Below are 18,126 nucleotides of genomic sequence, written 5' to 3'. Positions count from 1 at the left end.
AAGGGGGCATGTACCTGGGGCAGTGGGTGTGTCTCCCTGTGGGGTTGTCACGGGCGACCTGTTATAGCCAAAGGAAGTGAAAAGTGGAAGCAGTGGCTGATGGGAATGTGGTGGAGGAGGAGGCGGTGGAGGCAGGATATGGATCTGATGGAACGTGGTGTCGTTGCCGTTGACTACCGCGTTGGCAGGGGCAAGCGTCGCCGGGGGAACCAGCGGTATCTTTTGAAACTGTTGAGTGCAAATGACTGTGCTGGCCAAACCTAGATAACACCCACCGTGACGACACATTGAAACACACACACAGCCAGCCAAAAGTGAACCACCGCCACGTAACAAACAAACGACAAAACAGAGAATTACACATAAGAAAAGGGGAAAAAGAAAATTAAAAACAAAGGTCGAAGTTACAAAAGTAAACAAAGAAACCAAAGGTAGTGAAGGACATGGCTTGTATTAAAGGTGGGAGGACAGAGAAAGGAAGAGGAGAAACAAATGTTGGCTTCACTGGAATGAAGTGCATGGAGAGGTGAAAAGAGAAATGATGGATGGTGAAAGCAGAGAATCTCTAAGGGGCTGTTAAGGATTCGCTCAAGATCAAGAGCGCCCTTTTCATTCTTAACGTGTTTGAATCTTCTAGTCCAGTCAAGCAAAAGATGTGGCCCAAGTCAATGTGTTTTATATATAATGTGTGCATAACAATACTATGTATGTGGTATGTAATTCCACCTGCCATATACCTAGTAGTATAAGTTTACTGGCTCACAAACACCGTCTCAGCAGCTAAATGCCGGCTGGTAGAGAGATACACATTAGCTAGGAAGGTAAACTCAGCCATCTCTACAAATGTAGTAAATTCATGTCAAAATGTCCTTTTTATGAGCACGCTAGTGCCGTGACTTATTAAAATATTACTTTAAAGTGTGATAAGTGCATGTGTTACATTTCACAATATTAAATTGGTTATATAATATGAAACAGTGCACTAGACATAATAGTTAGCAAGTTCCTGCGCTATTAACTTATCAGTCTTTTATAGAGAGTGGTATATTTTCATGGGAGCAGCTTTTTGTATGCTAACAAATTAACTGTTTAATAACTTATATAACTTGTAGAGTATGGAGAGTAAACCTCAGAAGCACTTTTCCACTTTTTCAGAGAAACAGAAGAACAAGATGCTGAATGAGAGATTGCAATGAAACGAATGTAGCATGCTACTGAGAGCACTTTGGCTCTCTATAGAGTACTTTACTCTGTAGACTACATATATTTGGCTCCTATCCAGAGAGTAAGCGGCAGCATGGCACTAAACTCAAGCCTCTGGTGGTCCATCATTCCTCCACGCAATGCAACACAACCCAGAGTCAGAAGGTTGCTAAGCTAGTCAGCTCTAGTGCTGACTGACTAACCTTTTGAATGTATCTTGAGACACCATACATTAATACAATTTGAATATGCTGCTGTTGACTATTCAGCAGAAACATTTTCTCATACAATTAGATATGTGATGTTTGCTCCAACAAAACATACAGCAGTGTAGTTTGGTAATTTATGCAAAAGCCTGTAATTAAGTTCAGACAATCAACTCAATGTCCAACAATACACTCACATTTATCCAAAGCACTGCTTTCATAACAGTGCTGTACCTAAAGCCCTGTTCAGGCTTTTGCCTTATACTGTACTGTATACTGCTGTGTGTTAATGCAGGAAAAACAGTTTGGTTATATTTCTATTTAGTTAATGTCTTAAGTGGCCATCTATTTTGGTTGAAAAGGTTGCATGTAATGTTAGTGGGGGGGAAAGGAGCATGTAAGAAATATGGTTAGTGTAGAAGAAACTGACTGGAGAGGAATGGTGGCAAAGAATAATAATTAAAAATGAATGAAAAACAGATGAGTAAATGAAACCTCGCTAGAACAGCTGGCATAGCCCCCAAATCGTGGTGTGTAGCTATGCACTAGCAGTGATTAGTCAGTGTGGCAATACAAGCTAAGTGGAAGCGCTCCAGCTGGTTTTTTTTTACTGTACCCACAGCTGCTGTATAATAATGCACTACGAAGATAGATGCAGCCACAACAGCATTTTTCTCAACCCTAGAGCAGGTTCCGCAGCAGTAAATCGACTACGCGGTGTTATAAAAAGAGAGAATGAGGAGGGAAAATGTGGCCAACGTGGGAAAGGAGAGATAATGTGAAAGACAGGGGTAAGTGAGAATTTTGCGGTCACAGGGGATGAAGTGGACAATCACAGAGAGACAAGATTATAGACTGAGACACGCAGACATATTACTACAGAGAGACAGATGGACAAACTGAACTACAGCAGACCTACATACAGACACCAATGCACAGTTAAAAACACCAGAGCCTCTTTGTGGCTATGCAGTTATGGGATGGATGTAAATGTGTGCTGTGGGTCTCAACAAAGTGATTAATAGCTCATTGTGTTGTTTTAAGATGGAGTTGGGAGGTTTTAGGAGTTTATCTGCTTGCCTACTAAATGATGAAAACATACAGAGAACACCAAAATTAAACCAGTATCTCTAGCAGGTTCTTAACTTTATTAGCGCACATCTGATTTTAGGTTTGCAGTATAAACAGTTTGACATTCTGGGAGATACTGACTGGCTTGCTTGGTGCAAGCAAGACAAAAAAATCAATACCAGGTCTATAAAGCTAATGATAGCAGTCAGATAGCTTAGCTTCTCACAAAGCTGGGGGTAAAAATGCTCCTAGCTACAGCTACATATTTAGCATACAGACATGATATCAGTGTCAGCCGTCTTATCTAACATTTGCAAAATATCTAACTCTTTTAATCTCATGTACCTTATCTTGTTCAGCAATGCTAAGAGACTACTGAGAAATGAACCATGTTGCTAATTTAGAAACACCTGTGTGAATTTACTGATGATGTCACTGATTATAGATTGTTCTCAGGTGTGACATGTGAGCACATAAATGTTTGCTTGCTGCTAGCAACTTATTTCACTTGCCTTGAAGAAGAGTGGTGGGTTGAAACATTGGCTATATTTTTTTAAATACATCTTAAGTTTTTAGTGTGCTGTCATTTTTGTATTTTAGCACTGAGAACTGAAACACACTATCAGACACGTTACAAATAAGTTAAAACAAATTAAAAAAAATTTTGATAGCATGACATCTACATTATTTCTTATGAATAAAAGCAGCACCTTAAATTAGATGTGACATAATATAAATGTAATATCTAATACATGTAAAATGTAATGAAAAAAATATTTTACATCCGGTTGTGAATTAGATGGACTGTGTAATATATTTTTTAAAGCTACACATGCACACACATCCGTGCTTCATTTAGCCATCTTCCAGTTTTGAGCTTAGGTAAGCTAACACCTGCAGCTTCATATTTACCACCCAGACATGACAGTGGTATCAATCTTCTCATCTACGTCTTGAAAGAAAACATGTATTTTTCCTCAAAATGTCAAACAACTCCTTTTATCCATGGAAATAAATATGGGTTCGTTTTTACTCTTTGAGGTAATGCTAAGCGGCAGCACTAAGAACTGAAAGACAACTGGGGACATTTTAGTGTCTATGTTCTCATTACTTAGCAGCTGGACTTCTAAAAAAGCTGTTGTCATTCATATAGATTTGTAATAGGAGCTGGTGAAAATGCCACTAAAACTCTTCACAAACAGCCTACAGCTTCAGTAATACAGGAACAACAGCTCAGTGTTTGGTGCCTCTGTGACCAACTCTGATATGATTTTTATTCTAACCTGTATTCACCCAAGAAAAGTTGACTAAGCTTTCTGGGAACTACTGTTATTTAACTTAATAGTGTTAGAGATTTGCCAGAAATCTCTTCTTCAGCTTCTCCTTCTTGTTCTTCTTCTATCTTTCTCCAAGTTTTTCTTCTGTGTTTGGTCCAAATATTTGCAGTATATTGTGTTCCCATGACTGATGTGCTGACCAGTGAGCTTGGTCACAATTTTAAACTACAGTGCACACTCACATACACGCACACACACAGGAGTGCACACACACCTGTGCGCTTGCTGATGACCTCCACCATGGTGGACGGGAAGTAGCCCACTCGATCATTTCCTGTTCGGTTGTCATGAATACAGCCTTTCCAGCGTCCATCAGGATGCTGCTCCAAAACCTGTCAGGGTGACATGTTTCAGTTACACAGACACATGACTCATATAAACCTCGGGGGCAGTGGTTGCTCAAAGGTTAAAGAAGCCAACTTGTGACTAGAAAATTGCCAGTTTAATCCCTGGAGCTGGTCGGTCTGTGGTTGTGTTGGGCAGCTTCCAGGTGTGAATGTGAACGGTTTCTGTTATATCCATTTGTGTGCCTTGTGTTAAGCACTTTGAATTGCCTTTGTGTATGAAAATGTGCTATATAGTTTTCCAAAAGCTACTGAAAAATGTTAATGAACCCTCTTTTTAATGAGTTACCCTCTAAGTAAAAAATATTTTTCAGTCAAACAGACAAAAAGATGTCTGCACATGGAGTTATCTAAAATTCCTTACGTGAATCAGCAAAGCCAAATTGTTCATTCAGAGACCCTGAGAGAGCAGGCGCAGAGACGCTGCTAGGCTCCTTGTTACTGTAAAAAGTACCCAAAGGCTCCATAAATGCTCATATAAATTTATGAATGGTGCGCAGACTGCAATGTAGTAAGTGAATAATTGTTTCTGTAAAACATGTTCGTAGTAAATGTGGGAAACCACTCATTCTTGCATATTCATTAATAATCTCACCAAACAAGGAGCAAGAGTTCTCAGATGATCTCCTAACACTAAACAGAAACAGACTGGTCATCAGGGCCATGATATTTTATGTAAGCCACCCAGCTTCTATGTGATTCATTTATGCAAGCACTTTGAGAGTGTAGCACACTTTTGCTGGGATTATTATGGGATGACCAGGTACAAATGCTAGACTGTATTGTCTCATCTTTGAATTTGCAACAGTGGAACACACCTGTAGCTCCCTCTGCCGGGCTGTGATTTATTCAGGCAGTTTCCAACTTTTTTTGCGTGTGACTCTCACAATATGAAGTCATGTCTATCTGTGACCCCTCATCACAAGCTGCATGCAGAGCTGCAGCTAAAGATGATCCTTGACTTTATTTTTCTGCATATTTACTGATTAAATGATTAATCATTAGCTCTACACAGTCTCAGAAAATTGTGAAAAATATTCCCATAGCCTAAATTGACTTAGGCTATGGGAATATATATATATTAGGCTGGGGGCGGCTGTGGCTCAGGAGGTAGAGCGGGTCGTTTCCTAACCGGAGGATTAGCAGTTCGATTCCCAGCTTGTCCAGTCAACATGTCAAGGTGTCCTTGAGCAAGACACTGAACCCCCAGTTGCTCCCGGTGATGTCACCGGCGTGTGAATGCGTGAGTGCTTGGGAGTGCGAATGGGTGAATGGCCGAATAATGTGAAAGCGCTTTGAGTGTGCTGTAAAAGCATAGAAAGGCACTGTACAAGTATAAAACCATTTATGGTATTTAAAAAGCTTGTTTTGTCAACAATATAAATCCTAAACATATTCAGTATTCAGTTATCTTAGAAGATAGAAAACATAAAATATATGTGATACATATCTGAAGCCACAACACTTTGAAGGTTGTGCTCAGAAGTGACCTAAATAATAAGGCCATTATTAAAATTAAAATGTATTCTTGTACTTGCTACATAGTGAGAACCAAAAAAATATATTTTGCTACAGAGTTAGTACATTTTTGGAGAGTGAGGACGTTTTGATGAGTCCTCACTTTGTGAAACACCTTTTTTAGGGCTAGGATCGGTTCTGGGTTCAGGTTAGAATTAGGTTTAGGATTATGCATTTAGTTCTAATGCTTAAGGTTAGGGTATGGGGCTAGGGAATGCATTATGTCAATGAGTGTCCTCACAAAGATTGTATGTGTGTGTGTTACCGTAATAACATCTCCTGCTTTGATATTGAGGCTGGTCAGGTCGTAGTTGTTGCAGTAATCTTTCAGAGCTCGAACCTGAAGGGCTGCTGATGCGTCTGAGACACAAAGAGGCACACATTCTAGGATACTTTACAGTAAATGTAAAGTCCTCTGTAATTCACGATATCTACAATAAAACATGTATCCAGTTATAGAGAATATCTTCAAACTAGAATGCTATACAATCACTTTTCTAAATAACACCATTATGGTACAGTATCTTTGCAACAGACACATTCCATATATTCTGTGTTTGAAAAGCATGGGTTAAAAGGATAGTTTGACATTTTGGGAAATATGTATATTTGCTTTTTACAGACAGATAAGAAGATTAATACTATTTTTATATTTGTACGGTAATTACTGATCTTCAGCCAGCAGTGGATTAGCTTCACTTAGTGCAAAAACTGGGCAGAAAGGAAAATACACTAGCTAGCACCTCCCTGTTCACAGATATTTAAAAAAACACATTATTTTTACTTCTTCTTTCACTGTTAGTTTCTTTTTTTTTGTACAAATTAAACAAACATAAAGCACTTCAGAGATGCTGCTAGGTAATGTACTGTACTATAGCAGTTTCCTCCTGTTTTCAGTCATTGTGCTAAGCTAAGCTAACAGGAATGGTATCAATCTTCTCATCTAATTCTCAGCAAGAAACTGAATAAGCATGTCTCCCAAAATATTTACCTATTTGTTAAACCTATTATTTATTTATTTATTTACCTAGCTACTGAGGCTAACACTCTCCAAAACCTTTTCCTTTCATCGCTTTGTCCATTTTGTTATTAACAGAAATAGGCTCTTTCTTTTTCCTCTTGCATGCCTATCTCTGGGTCTCTGGCTTTAATTCCCTCTACTCCCCAGCATCCCACCATCCATCGATCCATCCATCCTACCCCTCAGCAGCTGTTTGATCTCTCTGCTGGCTTGTGTTGCAGTGAACTGATAGACAATATCCAGTGCAGTCTGGCTGTAGGTGTTCCTCACTGTCGCATTGATACCACTCTGTAGAAGAGAAGATTATATTGGTATGCTGACTTTTTAATTTAATCCTTTATTTTTGTTTGTTTCATGCAGACATAAAGAGAGGAATCAGAAACTGAATGCAGGTGAGACTACGGCTTATTTGTAGGTCCAGTTACTGATGATTTTCAATTTAGGTTTACAACAACAAAAAAACCCACTTTTCTTTATTATATTGCCTCACAAATCATTACATTGTACCATGGATAGCTACAGCATTTATACAAGATAGATCAAAACACACAGAATCCAGTTACTTAAAGTTCATAAATCAGAGCCCCTCCATACTAATTAAACACCTTAGGGATGTGATAATTTTCAACCATGACGTCAACAGAAAATAATCCATGCTTGCTCACTCCCTGTAGCTGTTCTAGTAATTACATCCGCCTCTTATTTTTTTAGTCGAGACAGCCGAAAGCTGAATAGCAATATTACATTTAAATCTGTTTAATCAGAAGCAGGCTGAATTCAGTCCAGAGAGACTTTTGGGTAAAGACTCATGCCCTCTCACAGCTGAAGATCTAGATGACAAAGCTAGTTTCTCATGCTGGAACACACACAGTCATTAAACCATTGCCTCTCTTGTTTTCAGAAACCCCATAATGTCAACAGCACAAATGGGGTAATTTGCATCATTTCTCTCTGGGTTTTTCTTGCAGTTCAAGCACTATTTTTCATAACTGTGCTTCAGTTCTGTCACATGGGGATGGAGGGATTTCCAAGAGCTTTTTGTAAACAGGCAACAGAACTGCACTACATTTAATGCATTCAATGTTTCAAAAAGAACCAAATCTAAGAATAGTTTCATAAAGAAGAAAAACTGTAGTTTTTCATTGAAGAAGTTCATTGAAGGAAACAGTAGCAGGAGAGTAAGAGCATTCTCTGAGAGAAGAAAAACCTACTCTGCATTTATGTTTTATAGCTTTATTTTTATTGCTACTTTAGAGCAAATAGGGGCTTTTTGTGACATACATCATATCTTAGAGAAGACAAATCATATTCATAGACACAATTTTATAGTCTTATCAATATTTTCATATTGTGGACTCAATTAAGTTGATATCCATTTCAAATATTTATTGCTGATGTAAATACAAGGTGTTTCCTACTGAAAAGTTCACTCTCGGTATGTACTGTAGTATACACTGGAGGTTCAAAGACTGGCGTCCAAACTAGCGTGACAAAGTCCTGCTCATACACACACAACTCAAACTCAGATTAAACTCAGAAAAGCACACGTTTCTGTGCCACAATTTTATATTACTTAAAGGAAATAAATATAAATTCAACTAAAAATCTCATTAGCAATGCATTTATAAATAAACTGACAATCAAATATTGAATCAGAAATAAAACCGAAACTTTTCTTCTTTGTGGTAGTTAAAGCCTGGTTGTCTGCACTGATTTGTCATAAACATGGCTCCCCAGCTTAGGATGTATTGCATGCAGAAAGCTATTGTTTATTATTATCTATTATTAGCCTATTGGCTTATTGTTTTGACAAAAACATTTTTTATTTAATTGTAATTTTATACAAATAGGAAATTCCTTCACTGTTTATGTCACCTTGCAATTGGCACTGTCATGGCTATGAAATGATACAGAAGACACTGTACTACTATATGCTGGAAAGTCTAAGTTAAATTGGAATAGTCCTTTAGTGAATCCAAATCAAGGTGGCCTCAGTGCTATAAGGTTCTCAGTAAAGTTCCACTTACTTCCAGCAGGAGTCTCACTGCCTCGGTCTTGCCACAGAGGGCAGCTTCATGCAGGGCAGTGCCGGCTTTGGTCTGTCTGTTGATGTCGATACCTGCCTGAATCAACAGTCTGATCCAGGCAGGGGCAGAGAGGATATGGAAGAAGTGTGATAAGAGATGATAGAGCAAGGAGATGGTGAAAAGAGGGGAGAGGGTGAGAAAGTCAAGAGAGGTGTCAAAATAAACACAGATGCAGACATGGTGCAGAGAGAAGAGGATGTGAAGAATGAGCCAACCAGGAAAAGTAGAAAACAATCAAAATGGAGGGAGAGAAAAGAAACACAGTGAAACCATGGTACACTGCACCGGATATACAAGTGAGTCTTATTCTACATGTCTGTATGTATATATATATATATATACACATATATACCAAAACCAAAACACACTAGTCCATCTCTCAATACTCTCTAATTATTGATGCTAACACAAGAGGTACATCTTTAAAATTGGTAACAAATACACTGGTTTCACTTAAAAACTTTCAGCATTTTCTTAAAACAGCTGGGTGCAAATGTTACACAAACAGGAATAGTGCTGAATATTTTCAGCTGCACATTAAGACACATTTGGTGAGTTGGTATATTAAAGCAGCACAAAAAGCAGAGTGGAATAGACTGAAAATATTTCTGTTATAATCCCAGATCATCTCTTTATTCTGTACTAAAACAGAAAAGTGAAGAAAGAAGCACTTTCTTAACTTTTTGGTCATTAGTCTAAACACAAACGCCCATAATAGCAAAAGTATGTTTCTAGAAATTTTAGCAAATTTATTAAAGATTAAAAAACAAATCTCTCATTATGTTGTCAGACTTTTTGCTGTGAAATTCCAGACTGAGCTCAGTTCCATCTTGTTTGCCTTTACTATTGTTGCAGGACATGTCTATCTGTGGACATAAGTCATAAAGACATGCACCTGAGTACAGTGTATAAGGTCCCACAATTCCCAGTGTTTGTCAGACCAAGGACCGAGCTGTTAGGTCCAAATAACAAACCTCTGTAATCAAATTGTGCCAAGTCACAGAGTTGGAAAAGGGTACAGAATCTGAAGCCTTGACTGTTCCCTGAAGCACAAGAGTTTACATCACTGTGAAATGAACTTTGGAACAATCAGGACTTTTCCTTGGACCAGCCATCCAGCCAAACTCAGGAAGTGCATCAGCCAAGGAAGGGACCAAAAATCTAGTATCCAGACAAACAGAGCTTTAAAGTCCTTTACAGGAATCAGAGCAGCTGATGAAAATACAACCGTGGTATATATATGATATACTATACTGAATCAACATGAGTAAAATCACAATTAACAAGGCTTGTCCTCTGACACCTTGAGAAGTCTGATGTGTGAGTGACATGTTTTCGTGAGGCAACTTAAACAGTTCTGTGGTTGCTAGGAAAGTTCTCTCACTCTGACATCTGCTGCTATTATGTTGCAATCAACGATGTCACGTCACCTGCAGTAAATATTTTCTCGTTCATTTCCATGACTGCCACATCCTCTTCCAATCAAACCTGGGACTGCTTTGCTTTGGTGGGATGTTTTCAGAATATAACTTCATATCAAATCACTTCCTCTTCATCTCTGTCAAAGTAGAAACTTCATATGATGACATGCAACTATAATATTATTTTTTAATTGGCCTGGTCACCTAATGCTACTAACACTGCTAATCACAGTACATATACTGAATGCATTAGGAATGCATTACAGTATGTGAAGCTTTGGCTGCACAGAGCCAAACTGGTTTTACTCTTCTCATGGTAGTCACTGTCAGTAATTTAATTGATAGTTTCAGAGAAAAGACATAAGGTTAAAAGATTAGTTGTAGTTCAAGAATAATGCTGCAAAAATGTTTAAATTTTTCTCTAAGGGTGTCATTGTATATCTTCCACAAAATACTGGCTGAGCCTAATGAATGTCATTTATCAGCATCACTTCCACAAAGGTGTGCTCTGCTTTGTCACCTGTGACAGCCTTTATTCTCGCTCTCTCTTTATTCTTGCACTGCTTGTTCTCTCTCTTCCTCTCTCTTATCTCTCCTCAGTTCCAGTCTCCTCTCATCTTTAATGCCTCTCTCTACCCCTTCGCCTTTCTGTCTGCGTCTGCCAGGCAAGCAGACATCTGCACCAACACACACACACACACATACATACAACATTAAAGGTTGAGCATGATAACAAGGTAAAAAATGGGCCTTGTGGTGTGTGTTTAATTGTCAGGGTGCTCAATCTGCTGGGATTTCTCATCCCCACGGTTTGTGAGGAATGCTGACCAAAAACAAAAATAATCTTTTCTGTGATGCACTTTTACAAAAACGTAAACAAAAATTAGACACACACCCTCCTGAGATGAGATTATAATGTCTTGATATTTAGTGTGACAGTGGAGAATCGTGCAGATTTGCAGTGTTTCCAGTCACGTTACCTGACTCCAAAACATGTTTAGGACTATGTGACTGATGCATCAGCTCTCACTGTGTGGCAACACATTTGTTCCATTATATCATCATGTCGTCCCTCTGTATTATACATTAGTTTTATTGGCAGACTCAGGAGGACATTTCAACCCAGTGATTCGTTAGACATGTGATGTGTGTGTGTGTGTGTGTGTGTGTGTGTGCGTGTGTGTGGAAGATAAACGTCTGAGCTTGTGTGTGTGTGAATCTGGATGTGGAAGTGTGCATACTGTGTGTGTGTGTGTGTGTGTGTGTGTGTGTCTGTGTACCTGATGATGTCTATGTGTCCGTTCTTGGCAGCTAGGTGAAGAGGAGATGTCCCATTTGGGTCAGTGGTGTCTCCTTTTTTGGGCTCCAGCAAAGCAGCACACATGTTACTGGACAGCAACAACTGGACCACCTACACACACACACACGCAAATGTGAGACATAAACAACAAATCTGAGGATTCCTCTAGATTGGCCTTTGTTTCCACAGTTTCTGAATAATGACTAAAAGCCTTGAATCTTACCCCAACTCTGCCGAATTCACAGGCCAGGTCCAGAGGTGTTTTCCCTGCATTATCTACGATACAGGGATTGGACTGGTGCTGCAGCAGCATCTCAGACTGAAGGCAAGAAGCACACGAGGGAAAAAACTGCTATAAAACAATTCAAACACTCAGTAGAGTGTAAGATTTTGTGAAATGTATGAGATGGTGTCTTTTTTAAAGTTTTTCTGAAACCAAAAACACAAGAGGTAAAATGTAATGAATGAATTAAACTTTATGTCCATCTGCAAACATTAGCATTAGCTTAGTTGCTAGCATTACTCCCCAGGATGAGGCTCGTCATTAGCTAACTTGTTTTGGGGGTTACAGGTTATGTTAAAAAACTTACACTACACTACAAGGACTTACTATCTGTACACTCTAGCTGTTTCTTTAATTTCCATCTTTTCAACGACCATTAGCTGGTGAGTCATTAAGCAAAATATCACATATCAAACAGATATTTGGTACATCTTATACAGAACATGAAGAAATGAGTCAGCTGTAAACAAAATCAGCTGGATATAGTGACATATATGAGGTGACAGTGTTAATCAACTGCATCAAAAAATGTCAAAAAAATGAAATGGTTACCAGAATTAATTATGCAGTGCATAGTTACACAGGCAGTTAAACACATTACACTAAACAGCCATGCTTTCTCAGTAAACATTTTTATTACATGTCATGCTCTGTTAAAAGTAAAAGCACTAGAAGTCATCAGAAAAGCAAATACATTAGCAGGGACACATTAATACACTTGTAGAAAAACATCTAAAAGTATTTTTTGACAACACTGAAGAATAAATCTGTTTAATTCACATTTCTAAGCCTCTTGCCATGTTAAGTAGGTACCTTTGACTGTCTGTGCTAAAATAAATCACACTGTAATGAGGAGAACAGTAGCAGGCTAAATTCTTACAGTAAATAGGTGAAGTGTATATACACACATTAAAAGCTGATAAAATGGCCTCAGAGGAGTACTATACTATACTGTATATGTCAGGTGAAAGGAAGAGCTAAGTTGAAGTGGTAAAAGACGTATGAGGATGAATCGGCCTCACCAGAGGAATTAGTTCATTGTGCTGTCAGTTTTCTAATGCACCTTAAAAATGGAACAAATTAGGATGATACACCAAAATCGATTCCCTTGTCTCCAATAAAACCACTGTCTCGCCATCCTTGTTTTCAAAGCAAATGTCTCTCAAATCCATCCTGTGCTTTGCTCCTGCCTTGCTGGATGTTTAATGATTTATTTTATAAACTGTGTTCTGTTTCACTTTTTGTGACTTTTTGTAATTTATTTGCCTTTGTACGCTGGGAGCAGCTGTGGAATAAAGTTTTAATTGTAATTTATCACCTTGTATAAATCATGGTCATTTAATTAAGAAGAAGCAGTGGTTCTTTAGTTTTGGACACTGAATGCTGAGTGTCACTTTCCTCTAGGGTACGTTAGCTGCTGTGGTAAGTCTGCTATATTTCATAGTTGCTGCTTTGGCAAGCCTGCAGCAGCACAGCAGCGTCTCCCCCAGATTTATTTTTTTTTTTTTTTAGCTGGAAAAGCTAAAAAATGGAAATTTCTTTAAGGCTTGTGTTTCAGTTTGTTTCTGACCACAGTCAGTTAGAGATTAGAGCTACACAGAGTATCTGGTATTCACCAGTTCAATATGCAGTGTTGCTTGTAATGTACTGGTGATCTAGGAATTTAAGCTTGTTGTAGAAATAACGTGATAATAATTTCGATGTAAGTGAAAAATGACAATGTGAAGTTAAAGTCCACACCTCTCAATCACTTCCAACCCTCAGATTTATTCAGCAACTCAAAGAGATTGTGCTGTGATGATAGGCCCTTTTCACAGCAGAGATGTTAATAATAATAATAATAATAATCACCTTTATTTGGCCAAGTATGTTACACACACAAGGAATTTGTTTTTGGTACAGAACCGAGGCAGCCATCTGTGGCGCCAACTCACACTGATGTCTCCAACCATCAGGGGCAAATGTTGATTGGGACACACCTGTGTGGACTGTGGGTTTGCAGGAAGCTTTAATTTAAGAATAGGGGAGGCTTCTTCCATAGACTTGGACGCATTATGAAACAATGAGCATCTGGACACAGACTTTTAAAAGGCCCCCAAGAATGAATGAGAATCTTTTAAAGATGTTTTGCATCTCCTTGCTGTTGTTTAATGTGTCTTTGTGGATATTTTGTGTCTCTTTGAGGATATTATGCATCTCTTTGCAGATATTTCTGTGTCTCTTTGTGATTGTTTTGCATGTCTTTTTGGAATAGCTCTATGAACCCCCTTAGCCTTTGGGCTCCTGGACTTGTGCCCAGTAAGCCAATCCAGTAATCTATGGTAGCTAGATACAGTCATGTCAATAACAACTTTAATTAACATATTTATTTGATCAGTGTCAAAAACTTTAAGTCAGATGCTCCTAGCAACCACCACTGCAACATAGGTGAATGGTGATGTTTTGAAGTTTTATATAGCGCTATTTTGATTCATTTGTTTCAGGACATCCAACTTGTGCCTCCAGTTAGCTCTGTTTTTGTCTTCACCAAGTGCTAAGGAAATATATGGCTCTTTAACAGCTGCATGCTAACTTGCTAAACTTTCTGGGCAGGTACAGTATGACACAGTTGGTTTTTAAATATTTTTCAGTGAAAACACCTGCTTGCTGTGGCTGAAAACAACACCATGAAAAGTGGTAAGAGTGAACTGGAAAACCAAAACAATGAGCTGAAAGATGATTAAAAAAAAAAAAGCTCTGTAAAACTGAGTAAATCTGTTTGGGTTAGTCACTTCAGTTCAAACAAAACTTTTCCCATTACACTCTGTCATTTTATCAATTGTTATTATAAAAATATTGATTATTTCAGCTTTAAAAGTGGCAACAATGACAGTTTCCAGTTTTTGTGAAAGCCCATTCTGCTATTTGACAACTAAAGGATGCTGTAATTCAGTCTAAAACTCCAACAGGGCTGTGTTTGGTGAAGAGTTGGTGTCACTCACCACATCATAGTGACCATGCTGTGCTGACAGGTGAAGAGGAATCTGTCCTTCATCTGACTGGCCATTTACAGATGAACCAGACTTCAGCAGCAGCTTCATAGGCTCTGCCCTCCCCTGCCAGGCTGCGTAGTGCAATGGCCGCATACCTGCACACACAGAATGAACACACAGGTGATATTTCTCACACATACTGACATAGATATTATTAAGCTATGTGTATGAGGGTGACAAAGGATGTGTGCAAAGCTCACTTTTTCTTTTCTTTGTGTGTGTGTGTGTGTGTGTGTGTATACATTCTCTTCTCACCTTTTTGGTCTCTGATATCAACAGCAGCCTGTGACTCCAGCAGCAGAGAGATGAGCTCCAGGTTGCCATTGAGAGCCGCATGATGCAGTGGAGAAAACCTACAGTACACACAGACACGCACACACACACACACAACATGGTTACATTTATGAATTATGCTTATTTTCCAGCCTTTAGCTTCAGGTTTTCTGAATGACAGACACCCCCAGCTTTGCTCTTCCTGGGTTTTATGGACCTAACAACTATATACAGTACAAACTAGACCACACACACACACACACACACGCACTTCTATCTTTGTGAGGACACTCATTGACAAAATGCATTCCTTAGCCCCTTACCCGAACCTTAACCATCAGAACTAAATGCCTAACTCTGACCTTCTTTACCCTAAAAAGGTGCTTCACCAGCCAAAATGTCCTCACTCTGTACCAAAAAAAGTAAATAAATAAACTTTGTTGGTAAGAGTATGTAGCGAGTACAAGACAACACACATACAAACTGTGATTCTGGAAAAGATTAGCATGACAAATGGATTTAATAGCAGAGGATTAGCCCAAACATTTGATGTGTATCTACAGCAGAGCTAAGGATGCACTGCATACTATATATAGAATGTGTAAGTGTGTTTGTGTGTGAGGCCAGAGGGTGTATGCTAGGTACGATAAGACACACACAGGCAAATATTAATGACAACGCACACAATTTCCTATGTATCTTCCCAACATATATCTACTAGTGACACAACAGTAGCTTGCCCAGTTTTCCTGCTTCCAACACATCAACTTTAAGAACTGACTGTTCACTTGCTGCCTTACAGATCCTTCCCGCCTTGACAGGTGCCATTGTAACAAGAAAATCGTGTTATTCACTTCACCTCTCAGTGGTTTTAATGTTGTGGCTGATCAGCATACAGGTTTTATGGGTAAAAATACACTCAGTTCAGAAGTGGCGCAATAAATCTTTCCTTTGTGAAGGTTATGATGTTCAATTGTTTTAGAGAAGGGTTGATTCAGTTTCCTGGTCATTTTGGAGGCTGCTGTTGAGCTGTATTGCATTATACTGAGAAATGTTTCTAATATCCTGTCCACCATGGTTATGTCAATGAGGGAAAACTGAATATTATTTTAACCCAGTGCAGTTCAAAAGTACAAACTACACTCTCCAAAAATGATCATACTATTGAATAAGTGCCTCTTTGAAACAGTTTCAACAAAACATCAACATTATTACCTTTATGAAGGGCAGATTTATTGCAGGACTGTATTAGCCTGTATTAGTTTGAGCTAAGTCATCTACGTGCACCGTTTACATAATAATCTGATGCCAAAATTAATAAATCAGATTCCTCTTAGCTAAATGTAATAATGATATTAATCCACTTGCATTACTCTGTACAGTGAGTAAACCTGAACATTGGCAAGCCACATTCATGTTTTAATGCACAAATGTATATTTTCACAGTGCTGCACCTACATTATTATGCATGCACCAGATTATGTTGAAGTAGGACTGAAGTCTTCTGTATTCTTACATGTAGAGAAAATCATCCTCTCTCTATTGATTGATTTGTTTGTTTATTTAACAGTGGCCATACATAGATTAACATCATTGCATATGAATACGGTACGTAGTGCAACGTATGTACTGTACTCTACACTTCCCACTTGCTGCCCCTCTGGTCATCACTCCTTCCCTGTTACATACAGTATCTTTGGATCAGTTGTCAGATGACATTGGTGGTGAAGCTGTTTATTGTTATTATGAATGACAACTTTATAACATTGTCAAAACTTAGCATACTATGTTTTTGAAGAATCTGATGTTTACATCGGAGCTTCTTTAATACACATGATCTCAACATATGAAATAGTTTAACTTTGTTTTGATAATCTTGGACAGCTTCCTATGATACAGGCATCAAACTTGAATTTTAGTCTAAATTCATCTACTTCCTTAGTTTATTTTTAGCCAATATTGATTATAAATCTATCCAACACTTTTTTATTGCTAGATCACATATTTCTGTTCAAATCTGAGCTGTGTCAAAGAGTGTGGCGTCCAAACCTCACCCGGACCTGACAAGCTTATAGTATATAATGTCCAAACCCGACCCGACAACACAGTTCAGCTTGCACAGTTTCCCTTATCATTAAAAAACATTTGAGTGCTCCAGCTGCCTAGCCTAAAGTTTGACCTAGCCACTGGGAGACACCGAGCCACCTATAGACTAAACATAAGAGTATGGACGTGTTTTTCCATATGTTCATGCTGAATAGTGGGAGAATGAATGTGCATTATCTCCAGGCAGGTGGTTTTCCTCTGTTTTCAGTCTTTGTAGTAAGTGGAGCTACAGGCTACATATTAACAAAACAGATATGACAGTGGTGTAGATCTTCTTATCTAACTCTTGGCAAGAAATTGAATAAACGTATTTCAAACTGTTCGACTGTTTTTTTTTTTAAACTTCATTAAACAAGTGTATTTTTGCAGACAGGCAACCAGCAGACTCTATTTTACACAGGATTTGTACTTGAGGGGCTGTTTGCTCACATTTTATTTTGTAGGAGATGGAAATTTCAAACTTTCTTATGATTATGCTACAACTTTATCTCAAGGATTCTCATTTGAGTTTTTTATTGTGTTTGGGGAGACAACAGTGAAGACAGTGAAACCTAATAAAATAAAAGCCAGCACTACACTGCGGCCTTCTAGTGAGTGATAATACAGTCAAATTGAACCCATCCTCATTTTTCTCAGCTTCCCCTGGACCCAGGGTTTCCTTGATCCTGTTTCGGGAAGTGCTGCTATACATCATCATTAAAAAAGCTGAATAATGCTTCAGGCAGCCGTGTGCACCTGTGAAATCAATATCAAATTTTCTAGTCTACATTCGTGAGGGAGTCAAATTACCTGAGCATATAAAAAAACACAACCTGGAGTGTCTTCCATCATCAAGGTGGAACACACCAGTCTATATGATATGAATTTCATCTGTTTGACTTTAGCCTGAGGAATGAAACCACATCTGCTCGTCCATCTTTCCCT

General features: G+C 38.5%; 1 protein-coding gene across 6 annotated transcripts in view; it reads right to left on the bottom strand.

Moving 5' to 3' along the window:
* Positions 1-18,126, bottom strand: part of caskin1 (CASK interacting protein 1) — a 100,249-nt gene that overhangs the window by 25,743 nt on the left and 56,380 nt on the right. For 4 of the 6 annotated variants that reach the window (XM_020613248.1, XM_020613249.1, XM_020613251.1 and 1 more), the window contains exons 3-11: positions 15,079-15,176; positions 14,773-14,918; positions 11,732-11,827; positions 11,489-11,619; positions 8,728-8,836; positions 6,880-6,988; positions 5,945-6,039; positions 4,032-4,149; positions 15-260 (exon numbers count right to left, since the gene is read on the bottom strand). In XM_020613248.1, the coding sequence (XP_020468904.1) occupies positions 15-260; positions 4,032-4,149; positions 5,945-6,039; positions 6,880-6,988; positions 8,728-8,836; positions 11,489-11,619; positions 11,732-11,827; positions 14,773-14,918; positions 15,079-15,176 (1,148 nt within the window). The remainder of the gene's footprint in view (positions 1-14; positions 261-4,031; positions 4,150-5,944; positions 6,040-6,879; positions 6,989-8,727; positions 8,837-11,488; positions 11,620-11,731; positions 11,828-14,772; positions 14,919-15,078; positions 15,177-18,126) is intronic. The other 2 variants (XM_020613252.1, XM_020613254.1) reach the window with 1 other exon arrangement.

Source organism: Monopterus albus, unplaced genomic scaffold (genome assembly GCF_001952655.1).
Source record: "Monopterus albus unplaced genomic scaffold, M_albus_1.0 scaffold131.1, whole genome shotgun sequence".
In the NCBI taxonomy this organism is placed as follows: domain Eukaryota; kingdom Metazoa; phylum Chordata; class Actinopteri; order Synbranchiformes; family Synbranchidae; genus Monopterus; species Monopterus albus.
Note: the sequence above shows the minus strand (reverse complement) of the source record. Positions and strands in the feature narration are given on the sequence as shown.